This window comes from Ipomoea nil, unplaced genomic scaffold (assembly GCF_001879475.1).
Source record: "Ipomoea nil cultivar Tokyo-kokei standard unplaced genomic scaffold, Asagao_1.1 scaffold3267, whole genome shotgun sequence".
Classification (NCBI taxonomy): domain Eukaryota; kingdom Viridiplantae; phylum Streptophyta; class Magnoliopsida; order Solanales; family Convolvulaceae; genus Ipomoea; species Ipomoea nil.
Window position 1 is genome coordinate 253008 of NW_017619695.1, and position 22143 is coordinate 275150.

Here is a 22143-nt window from a genome sequence, read left to right on the forward strand (position 1 = left end):
TACTTGACAAAAATATTAATATTTGAGTTGCCATTATATTATAAAATAAACCTTAATTTACTCCACCCAATTTTTTTCTTTCTCTAGGGTGTTCTTCACCTGCTTCTTTTATAATATGAGAGATGAGAGATGAGAGATAATCAACTTAAAGGGGTGAGATGAATTAAAATCGTAAGTTTATATATTTAATTACATTTTTTGAAAGTTGAGGTAGGGCCTATTGAACCCTTTCCCTAATCTTATTAATGGAATGAGATTCATGAGATTAGATGGAGATAATATTATCACCTTTGCGCGTTGATCTCGTGCTAAGACAACAAACAGTGAATGCTAGCTTGGCAGCCATAATCGCCCATCCGCTCTCGTCTTCTTCCTGTCTTCAATTTCTCCGTTCAAATCTCTTTCACGCGATCTCCCTCTATATCCTCGCAACACGCACTACACACTTAATCATGGAGTCGGAGCTTGGAATTTTGGTGTAGCAGCTGTTAGAAGATGAGATTATAATGCTTACAGAAGTAGGCAATTTAGGGGTTTTCGAGCGTTTGGTTTGCTAGGAGAGTAAGGTGATGTTCTGATGGATTTCGTTTTGGTTCTTTTCGCTGTGGACTTTGGTGATAATCAGCTCCTGTCACGTCTGCTCATGTGGTGGCGGAGTTGGAGGAGGAAGTGGCCATGGATTCCGGTGGCCGTGGAAGCAGTAGAGACCTCTTGGCCTCTTGGGTGCCCCTGCTCATGTGGTGGACATGCAGCATTAAGAATTGGAGCAAATTGGTTTCCATACTAACTTGAATTTGCTCTTAGCTTTGTTTGCCTTTCGGTGTTCACATTTTTTCCCCAAATTCCTTGAATGCTAAGGGAGTAATTGCCTGCTTAACTACCTAGTGTGAATTTTGTGATATCTTCTGTTACTTATTGCTAGAGGTGGTGGAATTTGAAGGCAATAAGGAGGCATGAGCTGGAGATTTAGTTCTTTATCTGAAATCTTATGCTCTGTTTGATGACTACATTCAAAAGAGGGATATACTTTGACAATGCAGTGAATTTTCTTTCTTGTAGTGGATATTTCAGATAACTGCATTTATTAGGTTACTTAAAATAATTGGCGAAACGGTTGCTTTGAAACTTGTTACTTCATTCAGTCTTATTTCTTAAAAGGTGTCTCGGATCTTTTGCTGTGTATATCATCTGAGATGATCATGTGTGTTCTGTGACTTGATCCGACCCTGAAACGATTGTGAAGGATTTAGGTGTGTTACATCCAGTTCTGAGAATGATGCTACCAGATGGAGTTCTATATTGTTGTCAGACTACCTCTATCTCCATACTGTTGTCAGACTGCTTCTCTCTGCTGGCACAATTTCTTTTTTGGATGCTATCAGATGGGTAATGGGAGAAGCTTGTGCTCTTCTGAGCTGTGGAAAGGATTAGAGGTTCATCTTGATATCACTTCCAATGATTATAATATTGGATATGCACATCTAAAATTGGCCTATCCTTGATTACTGGAGAGCTGAAAATTTTCAAACAGAGTTTCCAATATTTCATAAGAAAGGTCTGGTAATATTTTAAATCCCTTCAATGATCCCTTTGCTTGATTACCTGGCTATATTTGAAGAGTTCAAATGGTATAATTATTTTTCAGTCAAATTCTTTGTGGACCAAAATTGTGAACTTTGCTCATATAAGGAGAAGCCAAAAAGTTATTTCCTTTCTAATTATTTACTTTTAATTTCCCTTGGATCAATCAGTTATCCTTGGTTTTCTGAACAGAGTGAGAAATTATTATTCTTGGCATCTTAGGAAGTGAATTGATCTGCTTTTACTTGTGTAGAACTGATAATTTGGTACATCATCTTAGGACTCGGGAATAGGGCAAAAATGGTGGGACAATTTATTTGTGCATTAGATAAGTATGACTATGTTCAAAGATTTAAGAAGCAAAATGGATCAATATCCCATCTTTGTGGGGATGGGGTAGAGGTATTGAGACACTACATTTGTAACTAGACAAGTATGACTAAGCTTGAAGATGAGAGTAGTAAAAATATACTATATATCAATCTCCTATCTTATTTTGGATCCTCCATAGGAAAATTACTGAAGATAGGAAAGTATATATTGTAATGTCCATCAAACACATAAGACAGGGTGAAATGTAGGGAATTGCTTTGAAAACACAGCTGTTTATACCTTCAGGTTGATGCATGCATAGATAATTCCAGGGTTTCAGCACAGTTCTTGTTTTAAAAGATCTAACAATTAACAGAGTTCTATTTTCTTTTATTTTTATTATTTTGTAAGTAATTCACATAGCTCTGTTTTAAAATAACATTTCTCATGTATATGTATTTTAGTTTAATTTTTACTAATAATATGTGCGTGTACTCGTTAAATATATGTTTGTATTTGAATATGTAGTTTCTTGACTAAATTGTTCTCAATTTAGCCAATCCCAGCTCCAAAGTCATGATACAGGATGGTAGTTGAGGTAGTTAAGCACGTCATAAAACTTAGTAACATCTCTATGTAATGGATATACTTGGATAAAAGGCAACCCCTACTAGATAGGATTAAGCTTGGTGGAGTTCAATTATATAGTATGTTATTCTGGGATAAGTTCATAGCCTTGTAATTTCTAATATTTCAGTGTAAAGTAAAACAATTTTGACATCCGGCCAAGTATGATGTCTGTGTTACAAGCAGATTATTTATCTTGTGTGTTTGTATGCATCTGAACTACATTTAAATGTGTTCACATTATACCTTTGTGACATATAAATGGGAAAATGCCTGTTTCATGTTATTTTTCCTGATTCTCATATCATTGCCAAACACTAATATCATATTGTTGTAATCCATTTTTATGAAATTTTTCTGGCAGGTGCTGTCTTCTGTTAAGCATTTAACCATTAAAATGTGGATTAAAATACTTAACGATGGTAATAAGGGTTCTATCCAAAGAGAAGAAAAGATTGTGGTACTAGTGTACTACCTTATGGTGGTTAAGGGTGGAATAGAAAAAAAGAGGGGAACTGATAACAGAGCCATAAATCTGTCAACATGTGAAACAAGCTATGCAGCTGAAGCCTAGCACTCTCTCAAAGTTGCTAGATGATCATGGTTTCAGCCTTTCAGGTACTTTTCCTTTGTATTTAGACTATTTCTTAGTTTGAGAGAGACTTTTCATCTTTACCGAAGTAACATGTCTTTCATATAAATATACTTATCTGAGTCAGGGTAATTTAAATGAATAATCACTATCAAGTTTTCTATGAAGTTTCTCTTTGCATCTTAGTTCTGATGCATAAAATGCAGACCTTCACTCTCTTATAAAAAGACAATGTTTCACAAAAAAATACAGTTGTTCCCCTACAAAGTGTGCCTCCCAGCAATATTACTGAAACCATAAGTTTACTTACTATAGGTGATTGCCAATGATCATATATACAAGATCAAGATTGCTGCTCCAAAAGTTTCATTTTCACTGCTATATTGCCTTATGTTCTACACTGAAATGCATACAGGGTAGTAGTTAATTAATTTATATACCTAATGGATGGTCATGACTTGTCCTCCCTTCACTCTGGTGGCCTATACTTGTATTTTGAATATAAGTGCATGTTAGTTTTATTAGTGGTTAGAGAGATTAGATACTGTGATAAGTACACATATACATGATGTGAAAATTAAGTTTCTTGCTTTTCTGGAGTTCAAAACGAATCTTTAATTTGACAATGAGTGTTTTTCAATTTTATTTCAATAGAAAATGTTGATGTCATAAATTTCAAATAAGTAAGAGAAGATTAAGTGCAGAAATTTTAAAATGTCCTAGAAATTTATTTAGTCCATTTATTTTTAATTTTTAGCTGATTAAGTTTAATTGAAAAAATTAATCTTTAGTTGAATACAATATATTTCTGTATCAAAAGGTTTTTCTTTCATTTCTGGTTGGATAAGTATGAATGAAATGATTTTATTTTAGTAAGGGTTCGTTCATAATTAAAATTTCCTAAAATGGAATTACAAAGTTGATTTTATTGGCGCTCCACAAAAATCTGCAGAGTTGATTCTCCCATTATTATTTATCTTTTTCGAGAATTAGAAAAATTCTTTTGAGCGCCAATTACACCCTATAAATTCATAGTCTTTTCGCCGTTTTCGGTACACATTTTAGGGTTTCTTCTCCTGCCGTTAATTGAAAAGCCAGTAGATGCACAACCTGCTTTGGATATAGAGTCTGTGGAGTAGCTAGGGGTTTGACAGGATCAAGATTTTTTGTTCTCCAAAAGAAGTGAGTGTTTCTCTTCAATTCATTATTCTTAATTCCTAGATCCCTCCCTCTAATCATCCATGTGCAGTCTAGTTATGGGAATCATTTCAAGTCTTAATTTTCATTTTCATTCTTATTGTTGTACTTCAATGCCCTATAATTTTCTTTTTTCTTAAATCTTAATAGAGGCACATATTAAAGGCTTCATACTATCTAGGTATATGGAGACCGTTTTCAATTAAAGAGGCCTTTTCTGGAAAGGAATTTTGATCCTTATTGAGGAAGGTCATGAATTTGAAGCATCATGTAGGATCTATTGGTTAATTCCTTGTTTAATATGTAAATGGTTTATAAGAAAATCATACACCATCGTCTGGCCAATTTGAAATGTGTTATTAAATTGACAACCACCAGCTTTAAAGCTTTAGCTTGTGATGAAATTTTAAGAATTTCTGTCTAATTGTTATACAAGAAGCTAATTTTGATGAACCATTTTCATCCGATGCCCCTGTAAAACTTGATTGATTTTATTTGCTTAGGCACAACTTTCATATCTATGGTTCCTTAATATCTGCCCTCTATTCCCTCTTTCTTTGGTTTCTTACATATTCTGCTTCAGCCTAATTGGCAGGTGGTGGCTATTTGCCACCCGCTGGACCTTTTAATCCCTCAATTTCAACAAATGAAAATACCTAATTTCTATTATATGTAGGTGTGATATTGATTTTGTTGTTTCTCATGAATTTTTTGTGAATCTTCACCAGGTGCAAAGCTGAAGAGGATCCAAAGAGCAAGTTCTGTAATTCTGTAAAGTGGTATGAGATGGTGAATCCACCTGCAGTTATTCAATCTTTATCTCAGGTTCTTGCAGAAACAAATGGAAGCCAAAATTTGATTTTGGAATCTGAAAAAGATAAAAAATTTCCAGAATCTATGAAGTTGTTTGCTGATAACATGGACCACAGGCTCATCTCCTCTACAACATCAAGCACAGGGGGAATACTTACAAATTCCCGTGTCTTGGAAAAGAATGTGACTTCATTGTCATCTCAAGGTTGTCTAACATCTGAGGACAGTCCAAGAACAAATATTTGTGGGGCTCATGATCCATCTATAGTTGTTCCATCAAATGTTAATGGTGCTGTAAATGCTGGCTACAAAGTTAAAACATCGGTATGGCCTTCACAGAAGATATTACATTCTAAGGTAGAAGCTGAATATGATGTTCAAGGACAAGAAATGTTTTCCTCCTCAACTATGACAGCTGAAACTATATTGAATGAGAAAACAGAGCACTTAACCACAAAGAGGCAATATCATAGCACAAGGTCAGAGTGAAAATTCAGATTCTTATAAGTTCTTTATGTAATCTTTCTATTTACACTTTTGCTAAATATCTCAATGTAATTTCAGGAAGTGTGATAATACACCTCCAAAGCTGAGGCGTCATAGCGTTACTATTCAAGCTGGGCAGAGTCCAGTTGACAGTTCTCTAAATTTGAAAGGTATAGCTAGTTATAAGAGTGTTGCTATGATAAAGGTATAGCTAGTCATGCATACTCAAATGCAAAAGTATATGGAGTGTTGTTAAAGATCTGTGCCAGTTGTAGCAAAATTATATGATGAACAACACAAACTTGAAAATGGCTTAAAGACTCATTGGGCAATGACTTTCTAGATAGAGTACTTACTGTTACTTTTACTTAATAAAAAACAAAGAAAATAAAAGCAGTAAACTATCTACATTTGAGAATATGCTCAAGAACATGGTAAACTAAGCTATAATGCACTTGGATAATTCCTTATTTTCTTTTTGCTGGGGGTGAGTGAGCTGGGTGTAAAAGCTAAGATGGACAGCTATTGTGACTGAATCTTGAATACTTGTGGATCCAGAATTTATTGCTCTTGAAATAGATTTATAGTGGAACTGCCTTCATTAGCAGGACCAAAATTAGTTTTAGTGAGTTTGATGACGAAGTTACAATTAGCTAATGATGTATCATGGCTTGTAATTGAGTGAATTTGTGTGAAGTACCATAACTGCCTTGTGGATATAGAATTTAGTGCTCTTGAAACAGCTCTGTGGTGGAACTGCCTTCATTAGCAGAACCAATAATTGTTTTAGTGAGTTTGATGACATGTAGTTTGTGCAAATTAAAGTTTAATTTAGCTAATGATGCCTCATGGCTTGTAATTGAGTGGATTTATGCGAAGTAGCAGAACTGACAAACCTATTTTAACTCTACCTTCTCAATGAATCTTGTCACATTAATGCACATTTAATTTTTGTCTTTTGGATTCAGTCCCCACATTTATTCTTCTTTGCATTTGCTGCAGCTCTTAGAGAGCATGAGATAGTCTGCCATATTTTGTTATTATCGTGCAGTTCATTTTATAGACCTTCCTATTTATCGTTTCACTATTAAGAAATGAGTTTGTACATGGTTTTTAGCGGTCATGATGACATACATAAGTTAACTATTCAGGTGCATCAGGCATTGATCATAAACAGCTGGTAGCAGTTGCAAACTCGGTTCATGTTGCCAAAAGTATGCACCAGAACTTCTATTTCCATACATTCTCTTATAACTATTTTGATGACTGTTATAATAGTGTTACTTTCTATCTGCAGGAGTTGCCTCTGCTAGCCCATATTGGAGTAAAATGGAAAATATCTTTGCTTCTGTCAGTCCAGAGGACTTAGATTTTCTGAATAAACAAGTATATACTTTATATTATTATATTTCATAGATATGTTGCTTATACAATTTCCAGGATGATTTTTTTAGTTCCACCTTTTGCAATTTTTTACTTTTCGACAGATGAATGTTTCATTCAAATTCGGGGAGTGGCCGTCCGAAATGTTGGTAGATGAAAATGCAACACTGGTGTGTTTGTATTTCTTTTTGTTTCATTTTGATGCAAATCTCTGGTTTTGTTAATAACCAATGCTGAGAAAAAATAAGATGAAATCTAGTCAATCATTTTCCTGGCTTCTAATCATGATCTGACTTTTGCTGTTACAGGGTCTCAAGGAAAAAGAAGCAGATAGTAAAAAACACGAAAATGACAAAGGACAAGTTTCAGTTGACTCTGATCCTTTATTTCAAGGAGCCCAAAGTATGAGTAGATTGGACAGAGTTCCCTCATTAACCCAGAGAGTTCTTTCAGCTCTGATTGATGAAGATGAAGTTGAAGACTTGTACAATCAGAATGAAGTAAGTATTTCCTTTCAGTGCACAAATGATACCCCTGACCATGGTTCACTTGATGTTATGGCGAATGATCCAAATAATTGCAACGGAGTATTAACTGAAGTTGAGTTGGGAGTGGATTTGCAGGCTCCAGATAATTGCAATGAAAGCTCATCAAATGGTTGCTTGCCGTTTCCAGCTAGAGGAGATTTTCCTGAGATTTCCAAAGAGGATTCTGGTTCAAAATTTTCTTCAAAGCTGGGCACATCTGATATATCATCCTGCAGTTCCCAGTATCAAATGCTTCCACTTGATGATAAAATACGAATGGAGCTACAGAGCATTGGCATACCTCTGGATTCCATGGTACTTAATGATGTTTAATTTTTTTTTTTATTCCATCACATATGGCTTTTATGCTATCTTTTCTTATATATATGGCATAATTTTAACAGCCTTGCCCACCCTTGGAGGAAAAATCTGTTGATCAAGAAACTATGGAACTTAAAGTTGAGCTGGATAAACAGGTCAATTCCTTTCACATTTCACATATCTCCAAAGCAAAACTCTTATGATTAGTGGGGTTTTTATCTCCTTTCTTGACCTTCTAGGACTTGTAAATTCTGATACTTCAGGATTTGGGATCTTAGCTTTGCCCATACAAGACCAACTGAAAAACAAAACTGTCTGTGTATTCCAAAATGGAAGTTGGATAAAGTTTGATGATTGATTTAGGTCAATGAAGATGAATAATTTATGTTGATGCTGTTATAATCAGTACATTGGTGGTGATTTTACCTAACTCTAGAGTGGTGGTTACGGTGATTAAAAAATTGTCTGAATCTTTATTTAGTCCATTTTTCTATTTGCTGGATTTAAAGTTTTAATGAATTGCATTACTTTTCATCTCTCTGGGAATTGTGTTCCTTGTCATCTCTCATGGAATAACTATTTATTTTATTTTTTGATTAGTAGAATTTCTATTGATTTTAAACCTGAAAATATCCATTAGGGTATAAAGAAGGCAAAACTCTTGAGCCAAATTGATGAAGCCATTCAGCGTGAAAGTCAAGAGGAGAAAAAGTACAGTCTACTTTTGTGAATGGATCGTATTTGATAACAGTGCCTGGATATTATGGTGTTCATATTGTAATGAGCAAGTCTGTTTTGCAGGAACGTTGAGCAGGTAGCAATGAATCTACTTCTCATCACGGCATACAAAAAGCTGATGGTAATTGATATTGATTTCTTCTCTGTAATAATGTAATTGAAGATATATGGAGTAACTAGCTATGGGGCATTTAGGGTTCTCTTTTTCCATGCTTTTAAATTGATGGTCTTCCATAATTTTCAATTTATGGTGGCGTTTACTCTGCTCCTATTCTGTTTCCTCAGTCGGTATGCAAAATGGGCAATACTTAACCTTTAGCAACCTGTGGGGGGAGGGAGCTGGCGTAAATGGGAAAATACCTTATGTTGATGCAAATCTGCAGTTCTATTTAGCTCCCCTCTAACAGAGAGGCTGTAGTTCTAGATGCATCATTTTCTTTATATCAAAGAGTTCATTTCAATAATAATAATAATAAAAGATATATGCAGGCTAGCAGAGGTGGTAATTCCTCAAGAAAAGCTGCTAGTAAAGTAGTAGAAGGAAAGACAAAAGCTTTTGTCAATCGTACTCTTGTTAGATACAAGGAATATGAAAGTACAGGAAAGAGTTGCTTCAGTGAGCCCGAGTTGAAAGAAGTCCTTTTCTCCCCTCCACGCGAAAAAGATATGAAGTCTGCATTGAGTAGATTTCGAAGGAATTTCAGTGTTGGCTGCCACAAAAAGGCAACCCGGCGTAAATCTTGCCACAGATATAAAGGTTTATTCTACTGCTTCCCCTTCTTTCATGCATATTGTTCTGCTTCCCTTTCATCTATTGACTATTGTAGTATTGGAGTTCATGATTAAAGCTTCTAAACAATGTCTTTCTGGGTTATACAAGAGTATTAAAATGAAAAATGAAAATTTGCTTGGATTTTTTTGAGTCCAAATCTGATGAAGAATTTGGATGATGAGCTTTACTGATTTGATCTTTGTGTTTTATCATTCCTTTTTTTGAGTTGAATTTTATGCTTGTTATTTTTAGATCGCCAAAATTAAATTAATTTTCCAGAGACACCTTTTTATTCATTTGTTGATGTCTTCTTAGTGCTCTTGTTTTGATTTACATACAGCAAAAAGTGGTGCTTCGAATGCTGGTAAAGCTGCAGCTTCTTCCTCAGGCAGTGGGGTTCAGACAGGAGATTCATCTGGTTCAAGGGTGCACTTAAAGCGTTCATCCTCAGTAGCATCATTGAAAGATGATTCATCCTCGGGCTCGGGTAGGGTGAAGAGAAAGAAATCGGTGAGTGAGGTAGAGGTCCTCCATGCCCCCAAAGCAATAGGAAATTCGAAGAGAAGTAGTAGTTTAAGTTCAAGTTCAAGGAGGAGGGGTGAAAACGGAAGCACTCCTACTACTACTACCAGTGGCATCATGATTGTTCCATCATCAGCAGAATGTTGTGGGAGGTTGAAAAACAAAGCAGCAGAGGAGGAAGAAGTGGATGATGTTTTAGCAAGGGAAAGTGAGCTTCATGAAGTGCCGATCTCTGAGGACCCTGCTATTAAGGAACTGAGCAATACTGTGAGCGTTGTTGCCACTGAGAAAGCTCCGCTGTGATCCATCTGAACTAATTCTGGCTTCAATTCGCTATTTTACATGCATGCATGCATTTATCCCATAAACATCAAGTATCGGGTTGAGCCCATATAAATAATTTCCATTTTAAAAAATGGACACCTCAACGTAACTATGTTAAAGAAAAACTTTTTGTGACATCCAGGTAAATGACTAATCAGTCAGTTTATTTTTCTCTATGGAATTGAAGTTTGGAATTCTATTTGGATTTAAATGAGAAGACATTTTCTTGAAATATATATACATATATCTCTGCTATTTTCGCATACTTTTCCATTATCCAGTTATAAAACCTGTATTTTCCTTACCTGTCACTCGCGGTGACTTGGATTATTTATTGATAGCCAATGAACACTCATCTCATGTCACAACTCAGATCACACGCAACATTTGATAAAAAAAAATTAGTTTAGTATTTTTCTTTACTTAATGATTTAAAACTGAATATGGATTACAATATATAATTTTCATCCCACTTTACGGCATGGGATGTTGTAGTGCATGTATGATCAATCAAATTATATTTACGTTCAAGTGCTAACACAACATCACCTAAATATTTTGTCATGAAATTAAACTTGTGGGTGTCGTTGCTGCAGTCCAGGATTTATTTTCGATCCCGTCCCTTGTATAGAAAAAATCTATAGCTCTATATAGTTCAAGAAAATATATTTTTTCTTCTAATTTTTTATAAAAGGTTTTACAAAATTTCAGTTTTCATTAAAATGTTAGAGAACATGCATGTTTAATTGTAATTAGTTTTCAATTTATGAAATATAAAACTATTTAAAATTGTAACCTTAGTGGTCAGTGTCAGATCAATGGTATTAAACATTGGTGGGCATCGAGTCGGCGGGCTAGCTTGATGCCAGTAAAAGATTAGTATCAAAATACAATTAAAGCATGTTGATATATAAATGATAATGATGTTTAATGCTATCTAATAACACCCAATAAGTTTGCTAGCTTATAATGGCATTTAAAGCATTTTGTCGTAAAGTATATAATAATTTTTGTGTATTTTTTTTCCCGACAAATCTAACGTTAAGAATGTGGATAATCATGAACAGAAGCTTCTTAGTTAATTGGTTGTACAAAATCTTAACTGAAACACATAGGAAAAGCTCACCATTTGTTTAACTTAAATAAAGCAACAATAATGTTTTCAACTCGTTGCTTTATGAGTATGATTCACAAGACGACCGACCAGCTTTAATTTATCCTTTTAAAATAATTAAGTCTAACCCAATTGACCAAATTCAATGAACATAAAGTGACCCAAGAATAGGAACTCCAACAAAGCCCATTCATACCATCCGATAGGTGTGAGTCGCAATTTTTGCATTAATACAAGAGTTCTTAGTTCCATTAATGTTAATGTTATGATTATATATACAGAGTAATAATCAAATGTGATCACATCTTCCTGCGAGTTTCATAAGACCTTTCGAAAATGCACAGAACCTGTTATAAGAATACACAAATACTAAATTATGTACAATTCATCCAACTGAAAATTCACACAATTTATCTCGTGTGCATTCGTGTGGTAACTTTTATACATTTCCGGAGAATCTCACAGGAACAGGAACAGGTGGATGCATTTGAACAATATTATATATATATATTGAAAGTCTACCTTCTACTCAAGAATATAATGCATGAATTAGGTTTTGAGTAAACAACAAATTAAATTAATTAATGAGATGGCCGTCTCTTCATGCACATCAAGAGCTAGCAGTTTTTCTTTTGTTTTTTTGTCCGAATATATATATTGTGCATACATTCCAACTTGAAAGAAGACAACTGCATACTGTGGACATATATATATTTTCTACTCATTTCCGATCCCGACCTGTGTCCTTTGTGCCTTAAAATAATTTTCACAACCACTTCATCATCATATTATAACTGTCACAACTCAGGTTAACATCACGCCCAGAGTCAACACTCAAAGTTAAAACCAAAATTAGACGGTATATATGTAATAATATATTAATAATATCTTGCATTTTACATTGCTTCGGTCTCAGCTTTTTAGTTTTACATAGCTTCCTCGTGCACATAAAATTGGTTCATATGTACAAGATGGTGAAATGACTAGCTACTAAGAGGTCGAGAATCAAAAGAAATTCCTATATTAATTTCACCTAATAAAGTACGCGACCAATGCACAGCGGGAAGCCATGGGATTTGATTTGATAATTTGATGATTTTAAGGTTTACCTATCAGATCAGATCAGCTGGTTTTACAATGATCATCATATCAGATCAGAAGTTTGCGAATTGGTTCTGATGAGAGTTTTGCACCATTTGTAGCTCCATAGTTGCTTGGCAAGCGCCATTATTGTCAACCACCAACGTTGTCCTAAACAAAACATTGAACGTACTAAAATCAGTCATCAAGAAAACCCTAAACCCAAGAACCAGTAAAAAAATCCGTGTTGGGGTTGCTCTTACTCTCGTGGACGAGATATCCAAAGGGAGCTGAGAGCCCGAAGCCGGCCATAATACTCTCCAATCACCAAGAAACACCTCACCGCTTGTCTAACCGTCAGTATCCGGCACAACTGATGAAGGGTTTGTTGTCTTAAGTTATCAGCCTGCAAGAACACACTATTTCATCAGATGATGATGAAGTCAAATTTTAGCAGAACGAGGGCCCCCTGGTGGCCATACTAGGTAGTCCCTGTCAAAAAACATCCAAAGGAGCTAAAACACACAACATTATATTGTCATATATGAAAACATTGGACTCTTCCAATCATTTAATATTAAGGCTGCGTCCAATCTTTAACTAGTCTGTTCACATGATCCCTATAGCGATATTATTTCTTTTTGGCTTGATATGTCTAGCAAGGGCTCATATTTTCACAGACATCGCTTTCAATACAACCAAAATTCACTTCTACTAAAAACAACAGTAGTGGACATGAAAACTGTACCGTGATAATAATGTCTGCTATATTAAACTATGCAGCTAGCTGCAGGTTTTGTACTCTAGCATAGAATTGAATATATTACGCCAAAACAAAACTAAATTAGTACTAAATTGTCTCAAAAGTAACCTATGAGCACACAAAGAATTGCCTAATAACCAATCCATAATCTGCTAATTACTTGAGAGTGACCCTAGCCAGCAAAGGTCTACAAGGAGGTAAACTTTATTGGGTTCCCCATATTTGACGAATTCAAATCAAGAAAGCTAATAGGTCGCTCCTAGGCCAGTGGTTGTTGAATTTGGGACCTAACCAATTTGGCTGGGGTTTGCCCTATGTTTTGCCACCTTTGGTTGAGGGATCTATGTTGGGATTCCATAGCTTTCATTGAAAATAACACATAGAAAGATAAAGGTATCTCCATGATTGGGGTCATTTTTGTAAAGTTCGTTATAGCATCAAGGGATTGCTTCAGGCAGAAGTATTCTTCTTTAGTCTCAGAGTGACAAGTATGTTGTCCCTACCTTAAAGTTTGTTTTGATTAGAGGATGTTTGCAGGTATAGTAATACATAATAAGAAGTGATACGGCAGGGTACCATAATGTCTGGTTGACATGCATGCATCCCTATCTAGCTTCATTAATACTTTTGGAGCTTTTGGTAATGTCATGATCGAGGCCGGAAGGAAAGGAGAAAGGTGATGGGAAAAAATGAATTGAAAGGGATAAAAAAGAGAGGGATTCTGATCTGCTTGGCCCTCTCATATATAGCCTTCAATTCATTCTAACTTTTTCTCCTTTAAAGTTTAAAGGTATGTTGTAGACAGAGACTTGCAGCCACAGAGATTGAAGAGATTTGTGAGGATATCCTGCCAGGGTCCCTTCCTCTAAAGGTAGGCCATCCTAGTGGGGAACCAAGTTGATAAAAAGCTAAGCCTAAAGAAGCCTTTCCTCTTAGGGCGGTTATACATATAGTTATATATCTTTTCACAATTAAAAGATTGTACCCTAATTCCAAAAGTCCCCATCTAAAGACTAGGTAGAAGAAGTAAATCTAGAACAAGTCTAACGGCTAGTTTAATTTATAAATTCCCTAATGGGTATAGTAAGAATTGTACCACGCACCATGCTGTTAATTACCAGCAAAGTAAAGCTATTAACTCTCTTTGAATTGGTCAACCAGTTGAGAATATGAGATGCTCGGAGTGTACTTGTCTGATCTTTTCACAATTGAATTGACAATGTGTTGTGAAAGATCGTATATATAGTATGGTCTAAGTTAATGTTACCCGAGTAGAAGTTGGAGGATTAATAATTGTACAATTATAAAAATAGATTGTAGATGATTTTACCTGGCGAATGAAGCCTTCAAGATTTGAGAGCTTGCCCAAAGCAATGGCCATATGATGCATGCCATGATTGAGTGAGGCAGTAGCAATGGTCTCAACTAAAGAGTGTTGCAGTTGATCCAAACCCTGGGTAAGAGCCTCCTCTGCTTGCTGGGTAGAATGTTGAAGGCTGTATATCCCCATAACTTGCTGTTCTGTCAACGGATCTAACTGCCCACACAGCATCTGATCATCAACTCATCAAAAAACATCATGTTATTACAAACATTCAACATAAAACTTCTCAACTTCAATTCCTTAAAAAATGAAAACTTTAATACCTTGATTAGGTCGGATGGCCTAAAACCACCCATCCAAAGAAAACAACGCTCCGCCTGAGTCATCCACATTCCGGTGATAAGATGGAAAACATCAGTCCTTGCGGCCACCCCTTTGAGCCGGAAAATCTTGTCGTAGTGGGCAATGTACCCATCAATAATCACCCTCAGATCATCATCTGATAAATGGGCCTGCAGTGCTGTTCTAAGTTCAGACATGTGCCTATCATCATCCTCTAACCATCTTGCATATTCCATGTCAAAAATTGCAGCCCCTGAAAATTCACTTTTTTTTTTTTAAATTAAAAACTCCCTCTTTGTTTTTGACCAAAATATCCATTAATAATATTAATTTCAATTCTCAAAACATTAAACAAGAAATAATTAATGCTAAAGTACAAAACGTAATTGTCTGCCCCAAACCTAATGTTTTGGACGCATTCATCAGAATACTCTAAAAAGATAAGCCAATGGGGTGGTAAAAAAAATGGTGCATGGCATGTAGTGGCCATGGATGAAGATTCTGGTCAAACCAATATCTTGAAATTTACTATGGTTTGGTGCTGACTATTCATCAGAATCAGAGAAAGGCAGCAGAAGATAGACTAAAGACTAAAGTTACAGTCAAATGCAGGAGTTTTTTTGTCTTGAGATGCCCTCCCTGCATGTAGTCCAACATCTCATAACTGATTATAATTACTATGTTTGACCCATGAAAAATCACTCATAGGAAATTCAATTTCAGGTTGCTACTTAAGGTCAGAGGTATGACTTTTAGTTCCTCCTAAACACAATAATCATTAACCGGTTGGTATAATTTTTTCTACACCATCTATAAGTATTAGATACCAAGAACATGTAACAAATGTTGACAGTACTCGATACCTGCAGAGCTGATGCCGGCACTAGCCCCCGCACCACCTCCCACGAGAATTCCCTGTTCATGACAACAAAAGACGACCAAAGTAAAAACCATGGAATGGAATCCATTGTTTTCAAAGATTACAACCACGAGGTTGGGAATCAACCTGGGACCGTGCTCTTTGAAGCTCCTGTTCTAGCTGAGCAAGCCGTATCCTACTGGTTTCTAGTTGCTGTACATAGGCCTGGACAGTCAAATTTACCCAATTTACCTTAGCTTTACAGATAAAAAATTTATAAAATTTCAGTTCAAACAATGCAACTTTAATATCTGATCTTATACACCTTTTTCCTTAGCCTGCTTTTTCTTGCAGCTTCTCTATTCTGAGCTAAACGCCTCAGTGTCTGAAACCAAAAAGGATCAAGAAAAAAAAAAACCATCAATAATAATAATAATAAATAAAAGAATTTAAAATTATAGGAAATATGGAGATAAGCATAGATATATCAATGTCAGCACCTTAGCATCAAGATTTCTATCAGAGGATGAAGCAGCACCCTTTCTCTGCAAAAGTCAGCCCCATCAAATAAAATAAAATAATATGTAAATAGTCTAGACTGATTAAACAAAATAATTAACCAATATCTGTGTTTAATGTTATTTACCATTTTACCCTCTTAGTCATTATATTAAGTAATTTCATTTCATATATTTTAAGTAAATGATAATGAGATTAGAGTTGATAAAAATGAGATTACATGTGCAAATCAGAGTGGATTTCCCAATTCCAAGAAAGAAGACAAGGAGTTGAACAAGAGTTGTGGGAATTTGAGAAAGGACAGTTTCATTAACACAGGACAATACACCAAAGACTTGTCCTTTAATTTTTTTTTTCTCAACAGTTATAAGGTAAAAAGGGGAAATAGTATAATTGCTGTGAAGATTCTCTATCATTTTCTCCTAATACCATGTCAGAATGAACAGAAGAGAATCACCCAGAAAGCAGGAAGATAATTCTCACCCTTTGATTTGGTTTGAGCAATTGGTGGGATTTGTGAATTGTGAGTGTGACCTCTCAAAGATAGAATCAACAAGTTTTTGTTTTTGTTTTATTTTTTAAAAAAGAGGAACTTTATGGTACTACTGAGCAATGAGGGTGCAACAACAATAACAAAGATGCCAACTTTTTTCCCTAAAGCTTTTGGGGTATGCCTAGGAATGGCAATAGAGGCCCATTGGTAGAGAAAAGAATTCTTTCCCGTCCCCATTTTCGAGAAAAAAAATGATGGGAATCCTGTTCTGTTGAGTTCGGATAAAATTGTCATTCCTAAAATTCGAGAGAAAAAACATAAACTAACCTTATCTTGAGTGGGGTGTTTAGGAGGTGGTTGATCAGCTTGTGAGGCATTTCCAGCAGGGACAGGGGAGTCACTTGTTGCCATCTCTGTTTGTAGAAACTGAGGTTGTCTTTGGTCAAAGGAGTGTTGGTCTGAAGCCTTTGTGCTAATGGAGGATTCTGGTCCCTCTGCTCTGTTTGCAAACCCTGAATCACCACTGTCTTCTCCTCCTGATCTTGTTGAACTCCCTCCCTGTATGCAAAAAAACATGAAGTTATAATAATGTTTTGATTATTCCCAGAATTTAAGAAAACATCATTGTCAAGATCACATTGGATGTGCAGCAAGGAAATACCCTAGGAGGGGTGGGATGGAATCTAGTAGGCCAAGATGGGAACATTTCCAGAGTAGGTGCAGGTCTATCTGCATATAAAGCTGCACAGAATCACAAAAGCAAAATCTCTTAGGATCATCAAATCAAATATTGATATAAACCTGAAAAAAGGGCCAAGAACCAGAGTAAATTTTCACTTTTTTGGTTTAATTTTTCTGCAGTTATGGAGTTAGTAAATCATGCAAGCAGGCCAGGTTTCCTTGTTTGAAACCCCACGCCATCCAAGTCTTGAGCCAAGAATGATTACTATACTGTATTGGAAATGGTAAGCCTTTGTGGACATATTCAAACAACTCCCCCCCCCCCCCCCCCCCCTACCCATCTCTGTTCCTCTGTACTTTACTTTGCAAACGTCAGAAAAAGGAGAAGTAAAAGCATACAATCTTTAACTTCATCATTTTTGTTGATCTTTACTCCTTGCAGAACAATAGCTTCTTCCAGCTCCCCAAAATCAAAAGCTGATGATCCTTCTTGACCACTAACCAAAAGCAAACTAAAACCATGTCAGAACTCAATGAATATTTGTATATAAACTAAACTTTTGGAATTTAAATTATTCTCAGCCATTTTCAAGAACTGCTGGCTGAAGAAGATGAGATGTAGGAGATATTACTTGGGTGTGGAGTGGAACATGAAGCTTGTAGTGGCCGGATTTGGGCCGCCGTGAAAAAGAGCATAAGGCATGTTATGGTGGTGGTGGTGGTGGAGGCGGCGGTGTGAATGGCCAGTCTTTCCAGCTTTCTGATCACTGGCAGCCATGCAAACCAGTCCAGATTTAGATCACCTCTCTGTTGTTAATAATATTCAAGAAAAGCAGGAATAGACCGAATAGTAATACACACAAACACACATACTATACACAACAGAAGCTAAGGGAATGAAACAAAATGATGATTTTGTAGAAAGTATTAACAGAAAAGTATTATATTATTTTGCATGAATTTTTTTTCCAGAAAGTTTACCTCACAGTACAGTTTTCAATGAAAGTGAGAGGTGAGGAAGATGAGCTAGCCAGCAAATGAGAACTTGGTGATAAGAAGAAAGAAAGCTCTAAAGCTTTGTTGTCAAGTGTTTATATATATATATAAATGAAACAGGAGCTAGCGCGCCAAACAATAGGGTCTTCTGTGCACTTTCTACTCTCTCTCTCTCTGAAGAAAGCTTGTATGATCATTCAGATGAGTTTTTCTTTTTATGTCCTTTCTCTGGAGTAACAATTATTATTTTCAGATTTTATTGCGACCAATCCAATGGTAGAGAAGATCTTGTGGTACTTGCAAAACCTGTTTCAGACCATCTGTCATTGCAGGGGGGCTTCAACTTTCAAAACCCAAAAAGATTAAAAAATAAATAAAACAAAAGCAAAACCAACAAATTAAAAAACATATAAACAAGAAAAAAAAAAAAAAAACCTAAAACATAGTGAAAGGATAATAATCTACTTGCCCACATGGACAGGTCAGTTGGTTATAGGAGTAAAGTATGAGAACACCGATCCGGATTAAGTCTCACCAATAACAGTGTGAGAGTAACTTCTCAAAGTGAGGGAGCTCCATGTGCATGCACAATAAGCAAAGGTCTAGCCTCTGTGTTCAGTTGAGTTATCATAATTTACATTGTTTTGTCGAGGCGTGGGGACTTTTGGAATTGAGGATTCAACTTTTGGAACAAGGGTAATACTCTACTTCAATAGTAGTCACAAACTCGCAATATGTCTGCTCGAATTTTTATGAAGAATATAGTATGAATTTATTCTAATATTGGTACCCAATTATTCTTGTACAAGCACTTTGGAGAACGTAAAATTACAATAACACATCTATTCAAGGATAAGGGTAAGTGTAAACCTTAGATATGAGGTGTAAACATTTTTTTTTTTAATAACAGTTTCTCCCTCATAAACAAATGTCTACTTGTCAATTATATTGTTTGTTCACCATTATTCCCAAGTTTGGCAACCCCATCTTACTATATCTTATAATATATGTGTGTGGATAATCGTATAATACAACATCATATTACAGTATATTTTGAATTAAAAAAATAAAAAAATATGTCACTAATTGAAATTTACTTAAAAAAGAATTACTTTTATGTTAGTTTATCATGTTATTTGGTCATATAATATTATGCTTAAAAAAAAAATAAAAATAAAAAAAAAAAAAAAAAAAAAAACTAGAGAGGGTTTATAACTCTCTCTCTCTCTAACCGTCAGTGCTTTCTGATTGGGTGTTTGTTGGTGTCTTACACAATTGCCACGTACTACCTACCCCTATTTCTCCATTATTCAATCCCGACTCTCGTAAATGTAAAACACCACATTAATCACTCATAATTTTCTTAATCATTTTCCGTGTTTTTAACGTTCAAAATAATTACTCACTAAAACCACAAAAAATGTTTGATTACTATGTTGTCTTTTCACATTTTAATTTTGAATTAAAGCAGGCAATGATGTATTTTTTTTTTTAAGAAAAAAAAATTGATTTGATTTTTTTTGGTCCAAACCTTTAATGAACGAAAACATGATATTTAAGTAGTAATTAAGCATATAATTAGGAAAGGTGATTGTGGTGATAATTATTGAGTATTATAATCCGGTCCATATAAATATAAATATAAATATAAATATGGTTTGAAATGGATTTGTTTGGTATTATTATTTGATTTATTGATGGCTCAACATCCAATCCCTGTCATCAACTAAAACCAAAACCACCATGCCACCCCAAGATTCTTTTTCTCTTATTAGAAATATTAAAATTTTATTCACTGGTGCAGATTGGACTTCCTAACATCTTCATTTATTAATGTCTTGCATTGTTTGGAGCTTTGGATCACATTAGGTATGCTAAATAATTAATCATAATAATCTTAATTTTGAAATTATCGTACACCATAATCACACTATTTACCTCTAAACCAATTCATCCTTCATTTTAATTTTTATTAACTAATATTAAATATTTAATTTGCTTATGTTTTTTTAATACATCAGCCAATAACTAATATAAGTTTGTTTCGTGTTATTACAAAATTCTAAGACTCTGTATCAAAAGGTGTTGACTCAAGTGAAAGAGGTTTGAATCGCTTAAACATATAATCAAATGTTAGTTTAAACACTATTCATTCAATGTTTTTAATTATTTTTTTAAGAAGATAAAGATTGTGATTATAAGCCGCCATCATTATCATATATAATTTCTTCATGTATACCAATGGTAAGAAACAAAATGAAAAATAAAAACAAAGAGCTATGTTTGGACGTTTGGAGAAGCAATGGACCATATATATTGTTATATACTTACATAATTAGTACTTCTGTGACTAAATGAACTAATTAGAGGAGGGTGGTGGATAAAGACCTTAGGGAATGGACCCATAATTTATTTATTTATTTATTTATTTATTTATTATAGAGGATAATGTGGATTACAAATACTCAATGCATTGTTTGTCATTTATATATATGATCAATAAATTAAAGTTTTGCAAATAATTATATGCCCCCGTATACCAATAATTCCTTCCTAAAACCAATCATTGGACATTGAAAGAGGTTTGGTCCAATGGATTAGGTGCATGTATACTTTGGAGTTCTTCAACTAACTAGCTTGTTATGTTTTCTCATATTGAAACACATGACATGTTCATCAGGTGAAAATTTGTGGAAACATAAATTAATTAAGGTTTCCATTTCATCTATGAATTCATAGCTCCTAAACTAGCTAGATGTTCTGTCTTTGGTCTTCTTGGTTTGAGACGATTAGCTATAAACAATCTAGATTAGTTGTGCACCTTCAAGTAGCGACTGCAGACTTTTCCGTAAATTAAAGAGTTAGTGATCCACTCATGTGAGTATGTGAGATGTGGAAATTTATGTATGAGAATATATAAAGGTTTCCATTTGATCTAACATTCCTTTGAATTCATATCCCTCTTTATAGTTGCTTGCTTCTCTGTACTACAAAGCTAAGGTGATTGGTTTAGACCAAATCATGTTCAAATGTATCATTGTATATATGTGTGTGGGTGGCTTCAAAAATCACAAATCTTATCAGGTTATATGGGAATAAGACATTGCTTGTCACTTAAGCATGGAACTTAATTATTAATTAGTATAATGTATAGTTGAAATACACCAACTTGCTTTTTCCTAGATTCTTTTAATTTTTAATCATCATAGTCCAAAGAGAGGTAGACATTAATGGTGGGGGTGTTTGGGGGGGGGGGGGGGGGGTGTTAGGGCTGATAAAAATCATCTCTTCTTGTGATGGAGTCTACCTTATTATCAATTATCATATTAACAAGTCAATAGATCATTTTGCATTCATGATGACATTTAGGATGTCCATAATGTTTTGTTGAGAGGATTATAGTCAATAAAGAATCTCATAATGTTTTCAAGTTCATGAATCATTAAAATTAATTATTTGATCCAATCAATCTCCTATGAAGGCACATTTTGTCTTGTGCATGCATTCAAGTTTTTAGCTTATATGATACAAATTTTGACTAGTATAATAAGTTTCAAGTGTCATTAATTCTTAAATGACAAATATAATCGTTATCGCAAACAAATTAAATTTTATTACGGAACGAATTAGGTAAACTTGTCTTTAGGTGAATTTGCGTACGGCATATTCATTAAGATTTGACTCGGGTTACACTCATAGAGTTTGATTCTTACTCAACAAAAAATCAACATGCTCAGCTCCAAAACTTTTTAACATTCTTATTATTATTATTATTAT

The 22143-nt window shown here is 34.8% G+C and overlaps 2 protein-coding genes across 5 annotated transcripts; one reads left to right on the forward strand and one right to left on the reverse strand.

Moving 5' to 3' along the window:
* The first annotated feature begins 233 nt into the window (after positions 1 to 233).
* On the forward strand, positions 234 to 10429 carry LOC109169255. Of its 3 annotated transcripts, XM_019318118.1 has the most exons (15): positions 234 to 1555; positions 2885 to 3138; positions 5038 to 5075; positions 5198 to 5601; positions 5687 to 5778; positions 6760 to 6822; positions 6906 to 6994; positions 7096 to 7161; positions 7300 to 7491; positions 7615 to 7833; positions 7923 to 7994; positions 8480 to 8550; positions 8641 to 8698; positions 9067 to 9334; positions 9690 to 10429. In XM_019318118.1, exons 2-15 carry the CDS (start codon positions 3078 to 3080, stop codon positions 10172 to 10174), a joined length of 2178 nt encoding a protein of 725 aa, XP_019173663.1. In that variant the 5' UTR covers positions 234 to 1555; positions 2885 to 3077; the 3' UTR covers positions 10175 to 10429. The 3 variants fall into 3 exon arrangements, with proteins under 3 accessions (XP_019173663.1, XP_019173662.1, XP_019173664.1); XM_019318117.1 differs by lacking the exon at positions 234 to 1555 and having other exon boundaries at positions 3082 to 3138; positions 5038 to 5601; XM_019318119.1 differs by lacking the exons at positions 234 to 1555; positions 2885 to 3138 and having other exon boundaries at positions 5068 to 5601; positions 7300 to 7492; positions 7640 to 7833; positions 9690 to 10427.
* Positions 10430 to 12180: 1751 nt separating this feature from the next.
* LOC109169256 (transcription factor TGA2.2-like) lies at positions 12181 to 18541 on the reverse strand. Of its 2 annotated transcripts, none has more exons than XM_019318121.1 (13): positions 18352 to 18541; positions 18003 to 18137; positions 17770 to 17867; positions 17351 to 17430; positions 17017 to 17247; positions 16178 to 16222; positions 16003 to 16062; positions 15825 to 15902; positions 15682 to 15733; positions 14800 to 15071; positions 14483 to 14704; positions 12653 to 12795; positions 12181 to 12560 (listed from the first exon to the last, which is right to left on the reverse strand). In XM_019318121.1, exons 2-13 carry the CDS (start codon positions 18071 to 18073, stop codon positions 12464 to 12466), a joined length of 1449 nt encoding a protein of 482 aa, XP_019173666.1. In that variant the 5' UTR covers positions 18074 to 18137; positions 18352 to 18541; the 3' UTR covers positions 12181 to 12463. The 2 variants fall into 2 exon arrangements, with proteins under 2 accessions (XP_019173666.1, XP_019173665.1); XM_019318120.1 differs by having other exon boundaries at positions 18003 to 18177.
* Between the last annotated feature and the right edge of the window lie 3602 nt (positions 18542 to 22143).